Raw genomic sequence first — 16,299 nt, 5'->3', positions numbered from 1 at the left:
TAAGCACACAAATTTAGCTGTAACCATGACAAACTTGCTCCCATATATTTAGATAATTAAATGCAGCTCGCAGATATTTTCATATCGTAACTTCAATTAGAATTATATGTGGAGTTGATTTTGATGTCTCTAATTTTTTTTAAATGGGAATTGTAATTTTTGGTTAACATGTATGCTTGTGAAGCTGAGATCAAACCCGAAGCCGTAAAAAGAAGCCTCGTTCTCTATAAGCCATGTAAAAATATTTTAACCTTTATGTAGAATTTTGCCTGATCTTCTATTAATAGACGAAATGATTTTTTATTATTAATGTTGCATTTAAAAATTCAAATTCTACTTTTTTCATGATTCGAGTTAACTACGAAGAATGGAGTTAATTGATTTTTTAATAAGAAATTGATAAATGTAAGGATTTCAGTTCTAAACCAATACTTGAAACAAGTGACGAAACTAAAATACTCCAGTTTCTAAATTGAACAATGCGAGGTGGAGAGAGCTAGTGTGATTATGGACAGGGTGCATGCTTCCAATGTAGTTAACACTTCACGACCTGCTCCTAATAAATGGATACAGGTTGAGGTGTGCCAGGTGAAGGTGTCACATATATCGCCCAATATTGTTCATCTTCAACCTGGCGCTGAGAGGAAAAAGCTGGCCATGGCATCAAGCTCTAGCGACGACGGAAGGTTAGATGTTCGTTATCTTTTCTACGTTAGTTGGGATCCTAATACAGAACATGAGCTTGCAATATCCACCACCAACCACCAGAGAGAGAGAAAGAGATGAACTCCAGTATAGCTACAATTCCACAACTTCATTGTTGGGAAGAGGAACTCTTAGATCTCCCTGAGCATGGACTAGAGAAGCTTGGATACAATGAATGGGGAGAAAATGCATGGGGTGGTGCACGCTGCCGTTGAATGTACAAATAAATGAGAGATTAACTTCTCTAATCAATAGCATGGATCAGTGTAGTTATTGTGCAGTGGGGCTTTGTCACTTCTCTAATCAATAACTTCAAAACATATTCGTGAATCTGGAAAAAAATGTCCAAGAAAATTTTCAAAAAATCAAATGTCTTTTGCGAAATTTAAAATTCATCCCCCAATTTAAAAAAGTCATCAATTCAAAAAATGTTAGCTGAGTCAAAAAATATTCATGAATTCAAAAACTATCCATGCATTTCAATAAATGTTTCTCTAAAAACAAAACAAATGTTCGTGATTTTTTAAAGATGTCCTAATTTATAAAAGATGTTTGTCGATTCGAAAAACTGTTCGCCGATTCAGAAGTATTTTATGTCTAGGATTTGATTAGTTTTTGGAAAGTCTTTATATGTCTAGGCATTGAGAGTAGTTCTTGGTCGATTAGATTTGTTTTTAAAGATTTAAATATTTCCTTGCGCGAGACAATGGCAAGTGTGTCGTGCAGTGATAAGCTCATTGCCTAGGGATTTACCACGTGCATTACGATCACGTGGACATTGTGTGGCAACATGGTGAGCCACCATGTTAAAATAGACGACACTCATATGTCTAGATATTAAGTCATACTTATTTGGCTAGCATGTATTTTTTGTGTTTCACTACCGACATCATTAAAAATCTTTGATCTATTTCTTTTTTGTCATAAATTTGATGTCTCATGTTCTTTGCTCTCTTGCATCATTTATTCTTAATTCTCAATCTGTAAAACTGATGACATATTGGTGCAATTTGCCTGAACTTGAATTATTTTATTTTGGGTCTATAAATTTTATGATTTTTTTGTTGTTCATCCGTTGCAACGCACGTTGCAACGGGCACTTTTGCTAGTAGTAGTACAAAACATGACATGAAACATACTCCCTCCGTTCTAAATTACTCATCTTAAAAATGATAAAAATGGATGTATCTACAACTAAAATACATCTAGATACATCCATTTCTGTAACAAGTAATTCCATGCAGCCATACAGGCCTGTGTAATGCTACATGTTTTCCTTCCTTTATTCACATATACGTACTGGTTAGTTGGCTGACGAGTTGGGAGTTAAATAAATCACGCAACAGTTCACTACTACTCCCTCCGTTTCGAATTACTTGTCGCAGGTGTATTTTAGTTCTAGATACATCCATTTCTGCGACGAGTAATTTGGAACGGAGGAAGTACTACCAGGAGTAGTACACATACAGATGACAGCGCCATCGTTTTCACCTGAAACTACTGCTGTAGTAAAACTCTGTCGGTCGGGTCCCAGCGAGCAATACAACAGCAGGTTCTCATCTCACAGATCGATCAATGGGGTTTTATTTTTCCATCCACAAATCGCAATCGCCTCCAATCCAACAACAACAACAACGCATACAGAGGGGCACGATGAAAGGAACAAGATGCCACGGCCCCTCTCTCATTTCTGCAGGTCTATGTCCACCGTCGTCGTGTCGGAGCGGAGCCTCTTGGGCTCCCGCTCGCCCAGGTGCAGCGAGAAGCAGATGTCCTCCGCCGAGCTCTCCAGGTTGCAGTTGTTTTCCAGCTCGCCGTTGCCTCCTTGCTCGTCGCGCATCGGGGACATGCCCATCAGGTTCGGGATGAACTGCCGCTCCTCCACGTTGCTGTTTACCCCATCCACCGTGTCGACGTGGAACTCGTCGGGCCCAAAGGGCTGGTCCGTCGAGTTGGCAGAGCCGTCCCGTGGAAGCTGCTGGATGTTGATCCCCAGGGGCTCGTAGATCTTGTCCACTTTCTCGGCTTCTTGCGGGGTGGTGGCCACGGGCGGCGACGACTCGGTGGCCGTAGAATTGGCCGCCGCCACCGTGATCCTCTGCTCCTCCAGGGCCTCTGTTGTGCCAACCAACAAAGAGAGGAGGAAATCAAGGTGATGCTACAAACAAGGGATGCTGACAACAACATGTCTGTCTAGCTGTTGTGTGTCCAGCAGACAACACTCACTCAGTGTTAGGAAAAGGACAGACCTTGCAGCCCTTCGCTTGTCGTGATCAGATCGAGCTCGAGGAGGTCAAGAAGGCGCCCCAGATCAACACCACTCGTCCAGTTCTCTGGGCCCTGCCCACTTTTCAGCTTCAACCTTCCGCGGTTGGCCGTGCCACCCCATATAATCCCTATAGGCTGTGGCTTCTCACCATCTTGTCCTGTTAAGATTATAAGGCTTCCGCTGTCCCCTTCAAGATCAAACGTTTGCTGGTTCTCCCCGACGACAAGGAAGTCGGTGAAAAAGCATATGCCCTTCTCGTCGTTGTATTCAAGAGCATATGCCATGACGGTCCCTGTCGTATGGCCTGAGCTTCTTCCAACTTTCACAACTTGCTTCCCGATGAGACTGCCAATCGGGGACTGCAGATCGATTGCCTTGATGTCACCGATGAGTCCAACTCCTTTAACTGAGGTGCTGACATTGGTAATGTCAAAGTCGTCCGCAAATGGTATAAATGCACCATCAGCACGGACAAATGTTTCTGCAGATGCACCGCACAGGTAAATGGCATTTCAATTTATGAGAACAAGAGCATTATAAGGAAAAAAATGGCAGCAAAAGCATGAAATGAGCGTGGTGAATGGAGTACAAGATACGCCATGTATGCCAAAAACACGAAATACTCAGAAACATTTCATTTTCTGTTTCACTAGAGTCGGCAGTTGAATAGTTGAACAAATATATGAAGCAATCTGTGATGACGAAAAATGTTACCTGGGTTCGTTCCCGCATAGATACCATACCAAACATCATCCGTGATAAAAGATGTGGCTCTCTCAACAGCACCGAGGTAAACTCCAGGTCCAAGATTAGGGGGCAACGGATGGAACATCTTCTGATTAGGATAATCCAGGTCAACTGCAACATGTCTGTTCGTTAGGAAGCCTACTTGCTTGTTGCCAGTTCGACTCTTCACGATGGCACCCAAAGTCCCGTATGTTTCAAGACTAGCTACCTGAGAATTAAAACCGAAACAACTAAGTCACAATATCATTTCATGAGAGTATGAGACTGGTATGTATGTCCAGAGTTATTCAGTGTCAATGCATGAAACTGATGTGTGTGTCGAGAGCTGACAGATAAATAATGATTTTGATGTACTAAATGAAAATGAATGGAATAAAAAAACAGAATCTCTGGTCTTTGTGGTGTATGATTTATAGCAAAGCAGGGTTTGGTAAACATATAAGAGTAGGAAAACCATAGTATTGACAGGTTGTTCGGTTGCATCATAGGAAAACATAGGGATGTTTTAAGAAGTTTTGAGTCAATGGAAGTAAAACTAAATAAAATACAGCGTGAATGAATCCCACAGCAAATTCATCCAGACTGCAATCCTACGGATGTGAGGTGTAATAACTAGTTAACTGTGAAGAGGACAGGGCAAACAGGCAACAGTAGCTGTGGAAAAAAAATATGACCTGTGAACCAGAGCCTATAGATGGATCACTACCCCGCAGCCCATCAACAAGCTCGTCATACAATTGTTCCTTTGGAGTCGGTGCTGGTGCACCATAATAAGAGAACTCAACAACATCAACATCACACCACACACCCCCAGGTCCCTGTTCATGGAAGGAACATTCACAGATACAGGTTATGAAAGTTCATACTAGTGTGGACTAAATAAGAAATTGCTAAAAACAAACAACAAAACCAAGTGTACCTCAAGGGCGGCTGGAAGGCACTGCGTAGGCCTGAGCCACTTCTTGTTAACCTTGCGAGCAACAAACACGAGGATGGCAGGCGTGTCGGTCAACGTGCCCTTCCTGATCCGAAAGCCTATGGCCGTGCCAAGGCTGAAGCGGCGCAGGATCTTGCTGTGGAACGCCCTTATAATCATGAGATCGAGCAAGGTGGTGGCCTGCTGGCCTTTGGGCAGGCGGCCAAGGTGTCCCGGCAGCACGCCCTTCTGCAGGTTCCCAAAGTAGTTGGCGCGGCCCTCGGCGGAGCCGTGCATCAGCGTAGACGTGGGCCAAGAGAAGTAGGCGGCGCTGCTTTCGGAGTGCTGACCAGCTGAGGCGACGGGCTGGAGAGGGGACGGGCAGCAGTTATGGCCGTTGCATCCGTTGTTCCTCTCCATGTCCAGCCCTGACCCCTCCGACTGCTGCTGCTGCGACGCATGCGCCTTCCAAATGTCTGAAGGCTGCATTATGCCAGTAGTACCATCTGGGTCTTTTGAGCTCTATAGGTCTTCAACATCAACCTGTAAGCATCGAAGAGCAGAACCTTGTCTTGAAAACAAATTCATTATACGACTCGGCATCAAACTAGACTAGAGAGTGTCCGGTAATATCAGAGACAAAATCATCGTTGTTGTCACTGGTAAACTGATTACAGCCGACCTCACTCACTCACTCACTGCTAAGTGATACGTAGTAGTGAGTATCTGCTAATACCACAAAGAAAACCATCGTTGTTGCCACTAGTTACAGCCGAACTAACTCACTCACTCACTCACTGCTAGTGCTAGTAGTACATTCAGACGGTGATATTGCAGCATCTCTGAGTAACAACAGCTAACTAGAAGCAGCAGCATGGATCAATTCCGCTAAAACTGAGAGAGGCCGTGCACCCGCTGCATACCTCGGGTGGGTAGGGGGCGTGGTCGAGGCAGCGGTGGGGTGGCCGGCGACGGCGACGGCGACGGAGACGGAGACTCCGCGATGCGTGGAGAGCGGCTCAGAGCGGCGGCGCTGCTTGCGGATGCGGAGGCAACGGCGCCATTACCGGCCGCAGGATCTGGATGCGGAGGAGCTAGGGGGGGCTGGGAGGCGGGCGGGCGGGCGGCCGGGGAGGTGGATCTGGCCGGGGAGGGTGCGGGGGAGTGGAGACGCAGACTCACGCTGGGATGTGATGTGTGGCACTTCCGCTGTAATTTCCCACCAAATTCGGATCCATTTGGGCTTTAGCTGCGTAAATTAACCACCTACTCCTTTTTGCCCACTCGAGTGATCTCTCCCACCGCTGTGAAAAAACGAATTTGCTCCATCTAGAACTGAAATTTCATTACGAGGCCGGTCTCGGCTGATCAGAATCGTCCAGATGCATTTGAATTCGAGTCTCTAGATGTATTCTTTCACTATTTTGTATCATACATAGATACTAAAGATAGTCACTCATTAAAAAATGGACGAGGCAACGGACACGTGATGATGCACTAGGGTTTGCGTCAGAGGAGGAAAGAGGACGGGCGGCGGTGCAAAAACCTGTTCGAGGTTGGGATAGGAGTAGTAAAACGACGTGTGAGGGAAAGAGATGTGGGCTGGTCGGGTTTTCCTGCGCTTGGCCCATGGGTTTGACGTCGTCAAAGTGCGGACGATGCACAACGAAGAAGAGCTACACATCGAATGAACGATAAAGGAGCGGAATAAAAAACTCCTTGCGTATTTTTTAGATAGGTGAGCAAGTTTCAGATGATTCGGCAGAGCAGTAGCCCGTCAATGTCATGCTTGAACAACTAATCATATATAACAACCCGGTTAACATTAGAGCGCCTAGCTTGATTTCTGAAGCAGCGGCCCAATTGACACAACCTGGTTGGCCTAAAAGAAGCGCCGTACGTGTGATCGGACGGCCATCACATATTAAAACACTCATTAGAGGTTGGACGAGGCGACGGACAAGTGATGTCGCACTAGGGGTTGCGATAGAGGAGGATAGGAGTAGGCGGCGGCGCAAACCCATTTGAGGTTGGGATGGGGGTAGTAAAACAACGTGCGATAGAGAGATGTGGACTCGTCAGATTTTACTGTGCTTGGCCCATGTGTTTAACGTTGTTGAAGTACAAACAATGGACGACGAAGAGGAGTTAAACATTGAACGAATGGGAGAGCACGACAAAAGGAGCGGAATGGATAAAGAAAAAAAAAATCTTACGTACTTTTTGTATATGAAAAAAAGATCCAAATAATTTGACGGGGCAATAGCTCATCAACGTCATGCTTAAACAACCAATTATAGATACTAATCCGAATTAACGTGAGGGTGTCTAGCTTTATCTCCGGAGTAGCGGCTAGCTGACACAACTGACATGGCCCAAGCGAAGCAGCAGGATAGCGGAATGATCTTGTACATCCATATGTGTGATCGGGCACCCTCTTACAGTTTAAAACGCTGTCAGAGAAGAATATCGTTTGGGATCTCGGCCTCCATGGAGGCCGGATTTCAAAATTCAAATGTTTTAATTTCAAAATAATCTAAAAAAAATTGTACAAGTAAACTAAGGATGTGATGTGCATGTGTGTAAAATTTGAAAATGAAATACGTTAAAATGTGATCTGTAAAAAAGACAAATTCATAGTCTGAAAGGATGAATAGTAACATGTGTTAAAAAGCCACATATTATTATTTTTTCACAAACCTCATTTCTACGTATATCATCTGAAAAATTATACACTTGTGCACTATGCCTCAACCTACATATGTATTTTCTTTCAAAATTTTTGAAATGTAAAAATATGGATTTTCATGAATTTTGAATCTTGCATGTGAAGATCTTTATGGAGCTCGGCCTCCAAAAGCAATTTCTGCTGTTAGAGGCCCTATGTAGTTTAGTTATACTGTTTTGTCATATATATGTAGACTCAAAGCGCTGTCAGAGGCCGTAGGTGGCTCACTTTTTTTTTGTAATGAAATAAAGAATAAATTTGACCCACTTTGGACTTTGGAGTGGAAATCGAATCTGGAATGGAGTCGATTGGAACGTGCGGGGCCACCCTGTCAGTCAGCCGTCCGACCCCAACCAACCAATAAAGCAAAGCCGACGGAGCGCACCGCATCTTCCTCCGACTCGCCGTCCGCCCCGATTCGCGAACCAAACCCTAACCCTACCTCATCGCTCCAATGGCCGGAGACCCGTCGCCGTCGCCGTCGCCGTCGCCGCCCGGATCCCCCGCCAAGCACCGCCGCCGCCGGGAGCGCGACGACGCGGACCCCGCCCCCGACGCCTCCCCGAAGCGCCGCAGGCACCACCACCGCCACCACCACCGCTCCCACCGCCACCGCCGTCCGGACGACGCCCAGCCCCCGCCGCCCTCCGCGGCCGACGGAGAAGACGTCGAGGAGGGGGAGATACTAGACGATGCCGGCGCCGGCGCCGGCGGGGCTATGGAAGTCGATGGCGGCCCCCGCGGGGACGACCCCGCATCTCCGCGAGCCGACCCGGTCTGTCTGCCCCCTTCTCCCTCACCCCCTCTCCCGTCATGCTGTGCTCGCCAATTCAAAGTCTCTGCTAATTATACATGCTGTGTGCCCTCTCTCAGTCTAGGCAACACTATATTAAGCCTCGATTGTTCAGCTGCAACTCTTTGTTAACCCTAGATTCGAAATCCTAGCCAGAGCAGCTAGGCAAATTCCTGAATGAATCACTTGGAACCACCAACCAACAGCTCGAACGAAAAGAATAGTATGTAGTTTTTTTCTTCTTCTGTGCTTTCTCCATCCACGCTGCTTGCTACCCGAGCCGGGAAATCTACTTACCTTTTGACGTGTTTCAAGTGCAGGAGCTAGTCGGTGATCATGCTGGCACCAACTCGGCCGTTGACGTGACGCAGCCTAGTCATTCTCCGCCCTCAAAAGATGAAGGCAGGTTGAATCACACTGCTCGTGGCTCTGAAAGCGTAGGTATCTTTTCAGGTGATGAGGATAATAATGGTAAAGGACATGAACAGAGTCACAGGGTGTCAAAGTCTCCACGGCCGACAAAGGACAGGGGAAGGAACCATGAGGACGAGCGTCAAACTCTGTCCTCTAATAACGATTCTCATCAGAGAGATCACACCACCAAGAGATCTCCTTCCTCCAGGAACCACATTGAAGAGGTTCATTCTAGGAATCACCCAAGGTCCGGAGAAGCTGATGCCAAAGCTAATGGTTCGCGGGCAAGTCCAAGGGCTGACCCTGATCGTGACAACAACGACAGGAATGGTTTTGGTAGGCATGCAACTAGGACACGGGAAGACGACAGAGAAAGGAGCAGCAGTCGTGTTGTTCGTGATGGACATAGTGATAGGCGTGATAGCCGGGAAAGATATATGGATGAAAGAAGGCACAGCAGCATAGATAGAGACAATGTTGATCGTAGGCACAGAGAAAGGAGCAGCAGTCATAGTAGACCTGACAGAAGGGAGAGCGCACACCACACTCGTGAAGAAAGCAGGGAGAGGGAAAGGCGAAGTGGTAGCTCAAGGCATAAAGACCATCATAAAAGGGATACAAGCAAGGATCGTTATAAAGATTATGTCACGGTTGCTACTGGACATGAAAGGGATAAAGTGAGAGATGATAGAGACAGGGGCCGGCACAGGGATAGAGAAAGTGAAACTCGTAGAAGTGGAGCTTTAGAGCGCAAGGACAGAATTAGCAGTAGTGATAGACACAAGGACTCTACACGCTCGAAATATAGCACGTCTGATGCTCATAAAGACAGGTCAAGATCTGGGGAGAAAGGTAGAGATGTAGACAGCAGAAGCCATCGATCTAGAGAAGTGAAGGAACATTCTTTCAAGTAAGGCGTTGTTCACACGATCTGCTATCTTATTTGTTTTGTTGCTTTTATTTTCTGGCACCCCATACTTCTGTCCTTGTGGTATTAGGGAGGAAGATGAAGAAGAGTATCAAGAGAAAATTGAGCAACAGTTAGCAATGCAGGAAGAAGATGACCCTGAAAAAATTAAGGAGGAAGCGAGGAGAAGGAAAGAAGCTATTATGGCGAAATATAGGCAGCAACAAGCACAGAAGCAGCAACCGGAATCTTTACCTAGAAGCAATGATGAAGGTAACTTGATTAGCTAAATTTGACCTATTCATGGGCTAACGAATGTACGTGTACTAGTTTATGTCCCATTGAACGAACTTTGTTGTGATAAATGTCTGTTTATTGTACAGAAGCAAGAGCAGTGGATAAAGATGAGACTGTAGATATGAAAGGTGATAATGATAGCAATTCTACGGACAACGAGGAAGCTGAAAATAAGCAGGACTCTTCAGATGCATTTGTTGGTGAGGTAGACTTCAATGTGGGTAAGTCCCCTGCTCATGATGCTGTTTTAGCCTGTGCTGAAGCATTGGGCAATGAGGGGACAACAGGTGTTTCAGGCCTTGGAGAGGGTACTCCAAAGGTAATTTTGTTCTCTTACCCTGCTACACAGTTTATTAAGCAGAAAATTTATGTTGGTCCTGTTAATTTTCAGAGTGAGAGATCGGCAGATATGTTTTGTGATGACATCTTTGGAGAGTCACCTGCAGGATTTCGGAAATTGGTATGGCTCTTATCAGTTTTCTTTAGACATGTCAATACAGAAGTTAAAAAGATATATCTCCTGCTGCTCTGATTGTCCATGACACCTTGTTCTGTTTGAACTTTGAAGATGAAATTTATTTTCCCAGCGTCATATTAAAATACCCTTTTACTGTTTACTCAGTTCGAGATCATTTGGTTGTGCAGGGCAAGGGAGACGGCTTGTGTATTGAGAAAAATGCTCTGCATGATAATTGGGATGATCCTGAGGGTTACTATAGTAAGTTCTGCTCTATATTATGCTCAAGTCTACCTATTTCTTGTTGTTTTGTTAAATATGGCCGCACACTTTTCTTGTACCTTACCTTTGCTACTCTCTACAGCTCATCGATTTGGGGAATTGTTGGATGGCCGTTATGAAATTACAGCCGCGCATGGGAAGGGGGTGTTCTCAACAGTCGTGCGGGCAAAGGATCTTAAAGCTGGGAAAGATGATCCTGAAGTAGTTGCTATTAAAATTATTCGCAAGAACGAGACAATGTGAGTATCCTATAGAAGCATTTTAATAGCCAATGCCTGTAATACGCAGAATAAAACATGAACTTTTAATTTGATTCTTGTGCGATGATTTAATTCAGTATTTGTTTCTACAGGTATAAGGCTGGTAAGCAAGAGGTTTCAATATTAGAAAAATTGGCAAGCGCGGATCGCGAGGACAGGCGCCACTGCGTGCGGTTCATTTCTAGTTTCATGTACCGGAACCATCTTTGCTTAGTTTTTGAATCTTTAAATATGAATCTCCGTGAGGTACTAAAGAAATTTGGTCGCAATATTGGGCTTAAACTGACTGCTGTGAGGGCATATTCAAAGCAGCTTTTCATCGCTCTGAAGCACCTGAAAAACTGCAAAGTTCTGCACTGTGATATAAAGCCAGACAATATGCTGGTATGGCATCTTGCCCTGCATATCTTTCACTCTACTGTATTATGTTTTGTAATCTCTTGTCAAATTTGATCGTATGAAACATCCTGTAGAGCTTTAGCTACTAGTTGCTTAGAAAGTCACACACAACTGGGTTGGCACTGTGATGATTTTAATTGTACCCCTTTGATATTGTAGGTGAATGATGCTAAGAATGTCCTGAAGCTATGCGATTTTGGCAATGCTATGCTTGCTGGAATGAATGAGGTCACCCCTTATCTTGTCAGCCGTTTCTATCGGGCACCTGAGATCAGTGAGTTCTTTTTTCTTGTACCTTTTTTTGCTATTTTATTTTATAATGTTTCTGCTCGCAGGTTGTCTGCATACACGTACTTCTATTCAAAATGTATTTACCTCTAATGAATTATTTCTATTACAGTTCTTGGGTTGCCCTATGATCACCCATTGGACATCTGGTCAGTCGGCTGCTGCCTATATGAACTTTCTACTGGAAAGGTCCTGTTTCCAGGTGCAACTAATAATGATATGCTTCGTCTTCATATGGAACTGAAGGGCCCCTTCCCTAAGAAGATGCTCCGAAAGGTTAGAAAATCATCATGAACTTTACATACTTGCTCGTTTTCATGCTTGATTCTTGTATTAACTTCACAGTTGGAAGACTACATACTCATGTAATCCTGATGAACTCTGGTTGAATATACAAGTATTTTTCTAAGTAATGCTCCCAATTTTGTAGGGTGCTTTCACGATGCAACACTTTGACCAAGATCTCAATTTTAACGCTATTGAGGAAGATCCTGTGACCAAAAAGGTTCGTATGCAATACTCTTTAATTTGTAATTTGTAATGTATGTTATATAAATGTTTCAAACCACTAATTTATTCTATTTTTGTCAGCAGCCTATGAGGAAGTTGATTCTTAACATCAAACTGAAGGATTTTGGTTCTTTGGTTTCAAATTTTCCTGGCGAGGACCCAAAAATGCTCTCCAATTTTAAAGACCTTCTTGAAAAAATATTTGTCTTAGATCCAGATAAGAGGATAACCGTATCACAGGCACTTAGCCATCCATTTATCACTGGCAAGTGAAAATAAGATGTTGATTCCTCTTGACATTGTAAACTACAATTTGGGTTCCTCTTGTCTAATCATCGGCATTTCTATCTTGTGTCTGGGAGCTATGAGATCTGAGTGCGTGCCCAAATGGACGAAGCATGGGGTTGCTGAAGAGATGCTGTCTTACGGACCTTGCTGCATGCACTTACCATTTGGATAGTTCTGTTGCTTGTAAGACAACTGGCCGGCTGGCATTACATTCCGTGTATACATTTTCCCAATGATTTACAAGATATACATGAAACTGTGCCTAACTTCATTTAACAATTGTACTGGCTTGTATGTTCGAACATCGAGGTTCTATGTATTTCTAGTAACTGGAGTGACAAATCTTTGCATGTGCTTGTAATGTGGGTGTAGCAGGCACACTTCTCATTTGTGCTGCCAAGCACTCTGCTGATGTTTAAGCTCGCCTGTTTTGCAATGCTTGGCCTCAGGCATTTACTTACTGTGCAGTGATCAATGCACTGGTCGTTTCTCACTGCTTGACAAGCTCTTTTGATATTTTATTTGATACAAAAACAGGCCTTCCTTGTTACTAATTTATTTATGCAATTTATATTTGGGTTAAAGATTCTAATTCTTTTTTTCGTTCAGGGTTTCTGCCAGGGCCTCTGCTGCATGCACTTATATATCCTAAAGGACCAACAGAAGAAGGTACCCTGGTTGTTATCTGGGTAACTTGTGTGTTTGAACACCATATAACATTATTTTCCCCCTATTGAAATCTGATGATTCTGCGATTAATTTTGCTAGACGAGTCATGTGTAGATGTAGTGATACTGAAGGTGCCCTGGTTGATATCTGGGTAACTTGTGTTTGAACACCATAGAACATCATTTCTTTTTCTCTTTTGAAATCTGATGATTCTGTCATTAATTTTGCTAGATGAGTCATGTGTAGGCGTAATGATACTGAAGGTGCCCTGGTTGACATCTGGGTAACTAGTGTGGTTGAACACCATATAACATCATTTCTTTTTTCTCTTTTGAAATATGATGATTCTGCAATAAATTTTGCTAAATGAGTCATGTCTAGACGTAGCGATACTGAATTTTGTCAATATTGGATATTCACATGTTCTTATGTTGGTCATCTGGTTTCTTCCTTAATACCCGTCCTTTCTGAATTTAGCATTTCTTTGCTATTTGGGATGGCTATGGTACGGCAAATGAAATGCCAAGAACTCTAAACTCTTTCATCCCTACATTTTGCCATGCCACCTTTCTCCACCTGTAGGATGATTAGTGAATGGGGCAATAGGTGCGTGTGAAGTGATCAAAATACAAACAAATGTAGCTTGTCATTTCCTTTTCTGTGGGATCGTTGAAGTTATGGATCTTCTTGAGAATTTGATGTAGACTGAAAGTCCACACTGCTATCTACTTCTGATATTCTGTGCGAATGGGCTTGTGATGTTCATCTTTCCTCTATTAGTTGTGCTTGCTTTACGAAAAGGGTTCTAAGAAAGTCTTTTCTTGTTATGCACCACTATCACTCCATGTGGAATATCAGTCAAAAGTTTTTATTGTTTTTATGTTTGTTGAGGTCCAGGGATGGAGATTCCTGGATGCACTGGGTATTACTACACCTTGTCTTGGTAACCTCTTTCAACTAGCTGGATGTGTCAATGTTTCAGTTCGTCATTAAGAGTCTTTTTCATGCAAATGTTTTCTGTATATAGGTCTAGATGTTATTTTGATCCCTTACAGTTTAACGAACTTGGAATTCATTGTAAGCCATGCTTCTATGTAGATCCACAACAGTTTTTTGTTAAAAAGATCGCAAGTTTTTGTGGAGAAACTAAAATGTTATTTTGTATTACAACTCCTGTAGCATTTGGCACTATCCTGCAGTGAGAAATCTAAGCCGTATGTAGCAAATAATCTGCATGTGTCCAAAAACTTAGCACAAGTATATATATGCATGTAGCATGGTAGAAGTAGGACCGAATGCTAGTTTATTAACTGAGGCAAAGCATCATCACTTGTCAGTTGCTTCCTCCATCAAAGTTTTAAGGCCACTTAGTCTGGTTAAGTCAAAACTGTTCTAAATTGGAGCAAGTTTGTAGAAGAAAATATCAACATGTATACAATACCCAATAAATACATTATTACGAAGACCTATTTCATGACTGATCTGGTGTTCTTTTTTGGGTGTGTCTAGGGCACATATAGATGTGCTCTAGTTATTGCACATCTAAGTTAGTGAATCAAGCATAAAGAGAAAAAGAAAAACATAAAGAAAATATTCACACGAATCTCAATGTAAGATGTGCTTTAGCAAAACTGTTCTTTTTTCTACAAATTTGGTCAAACGAAGTGGCCTTAATAAGAGGGAGTAAGAGAAGGCAAAGGCAAATGGCTAGCTGTACTTGTCCCATGTCGATAGATTCACGTGGCCTTTTCCTAATTTTATTATCTGAAACTTCATCCTGAAGCTCATGCTTATGCAAGCCATTTTTATTTTTGACCTGATCATATATGCTATATGCGTATGTATGCATCATGAAACATTGGCGAGATCTAGAAAATTAAGCACCTTGATGGATACAACCTTTTGTCTTGGATGAGTGCAATTTGCCTGATTTACTTCCACTCGTGTCAGAAAACTTGACCTTGGACTGGACGGTAAGTGCTTAGAAATTACGAGTGTCGTTCTGACTTTGTGTTTCACTTTCCTTCTCTTATTTTTTTGTTCATGTTTTGAGTATCCACCAACATTTTGAACCATCTATATTTTAGTAAAACTATAACATGAATAAATTATATTTATCTGATTATTATACTTTCTCCGTTTCGTAATTCTTGTCGTGGTTTTTAGTTAAAAAATGAACTAAAATCATGACCAAAATTATGGAACGGAGGGAATACTATTTTGCTAACAATAGTGGCTGTGTGTTTCTGGTTAAAAGGTTGTTTGTAAATCTGAAGGAATTGCTTGTAGGCTAGGTTATTGACAAGTTACTCCCTCTTTAAACAAATGTAAGACGTTTTAGGTCACTACTTTATACTCCCTCCATTCCAAAATATAGTGCGCCCGCGTTTCCTGAGGTCGAACTTTGACCATAAATTTAACGAACGAGACCGACTGCGGCGGGAGAAAAAGTTACATAATTAAAAACTTCTTTCGAATACGAATTCACTGATATAACTTTTGCCCCCGCCGCAATCGGTCTTGGTAGTTAAATTTACGGTCAAAGTTAAAGCACGGGGATAGAGGAAGCACTACATTGTGGAATGGAGGGAGTAGTGTTCTAAAATGTGTTACATTTGTTTACAGCGGGAGTACCATATGTAGGATGAATTTTTTTTAGGAATTTACAATTCATGTGTTATTCCTGTTGTTACTCGAAAGATAGATTGCATTACATAATGTGCTAACAGCTGTAGTGATGCTGATTTGATGGACAAGGACTGTCCGTCCGTCTGTTCGTAGTTTTTGTCCTTTGAACCTTTTTTCAGGGCAAGGTTAGTTGGCTGCATGGGTGACAGAAAGTGAGAGTTCTCAGCAGCGTCCTTGGTATCCATCTTGATTCATCCTGTTTGTCGGTGATATATCTACTATTCCAAGTGCAGTGCAGGGGGAGATGAGATTTTGTGATTTTGCTTGGTACGGTGGATGGATGTATGATGGCTAATTTCAGTTGTCTTGGATTAGAATGCGATAAATAATCTGCAATTTCATTGGTCATCATGATTTAATGATGCTAAATTTCCCCAATTTCCCCAACCTTGGGATTTTTATGGGCAGCAAGGACGCAAAATTTTAAAAACCAAGCGGACTGACCATTCATGTGTTTTGATGTTGTCAACTTGTGCACAGGAAGCCATGCTTTTGCTAAATAGTAAGGCAAAAAATTGTATCTTCGTCAAACATGTAATTCAATGAATAATGAGCAAAAACATGATGCTTAAAATAAAACAGAACATGTTAGTAATCGTACTAAACAAATTTCAGTTGTCGGAATACCAATAGTGATTTTTTATAATGAAAATTATAAATGGGAAGAAGCAGTGAAAACAAT

At 42.8% G+C, this 16,299-nt stretch overlaps 2 protein-coding genes across 4 annotated transcripts; one reads left to right on the top strand and one right to left on the bottom strand.

Moving 5' to 3' along the window:
• Nucleotides 1-2,189: 2,189 nt before the first annotated feature.
• LOC125506780 (protein NARROW LEAF 1-like) lies at nt 2,190-5,808 on the bottom strand. Its single transcript, XM_048671492.1, has 6 exons — nt 5,561-5,808; nt 4,641-5,180; nt 4,396-4,539; nt 3,689-3,929; nt 2,955-3,455; nt 2,190-2,820 (listed from the first exon to the last, which is right to left on the bottom strand). Exons 2-6 carry the CDS (start codon nt 5,124-5,126, stop codon nt 2,390-2,392), a joined length of 1,803 nt encoding a protein of 600 aa, XP_048527449.1. The 5' UTR covers nt 5,127-5,180; nt 5,561-5,808; the 3' UTR covers nt 2,190-2,389.
• A 1,941-nt stretch (nt 5,809-7,749) lies between these two features.
• On the top strand, nt 7,750-16,051 carry LOC125506779 (serine/threonine-protein kinase prpf4B-like). Of its 3 annotated transcripts, XR_007282758.1 has the most exons (14): nt 7,750-8,140; nt 8,479-9,482; nt 9,571-9,752; nt 9,863-10,095; nt 10,168-10,236; nt 10,422-10,494; nt 10,598-10,754; nt 10,868-11,159; nt 11,334-11,448; nt 11,575-11,738; nt 11,893-11,967; nt 12,057-12,443; nt 12,870-12,929; nt 13,827-16,051. XR_007282758.1 is itself a non-coding variant. In XM_048671491.1 (12 exons), the coding sequence occupies exons 1-12, from the start codon at nt 7,820-7,822 to the stop codon at nt 12,243-12,245; spliced, it is 2,874 nt and encodes a 957-aa protein (XP_048527448.1). In that variant the 5' UTR covers nt 7,750-7,819; the 3' UTR covers nt 12,246-12,539. The 3 variants fall into 3 exon arrangements, 1 of the variants encoding a protein (XP_048527448.1); XR_007282757.1 differs by having other exon boundaries at nt 12,870-16,051; XM_048671491.1 differs by lacking the exons at nt 12,870-12,929; nt 13,827-16,051 and having other exon boundaries at nt 12,057-12,539.
• Nucleotides 16,052-16,299: the final 248 nt, after the last annotated feature.

Source organism: Triticum urartu, chromosome 5 (genome assembly GCF_003073215.2).
Source record: "Triticum urartu cultivar G1812 chromosome 5, Tu2.1, whole genome shotgun sequence".
Lineage (NCBI taxonomy): Eukaryota > Viridiplantae > Streptophyta > Magnoliopsida > Poales > Poaceae > Triticum > Triticum urartu.
This window is presented reverse-complemented; position numbering and strand designations above follow the sequence as displayed.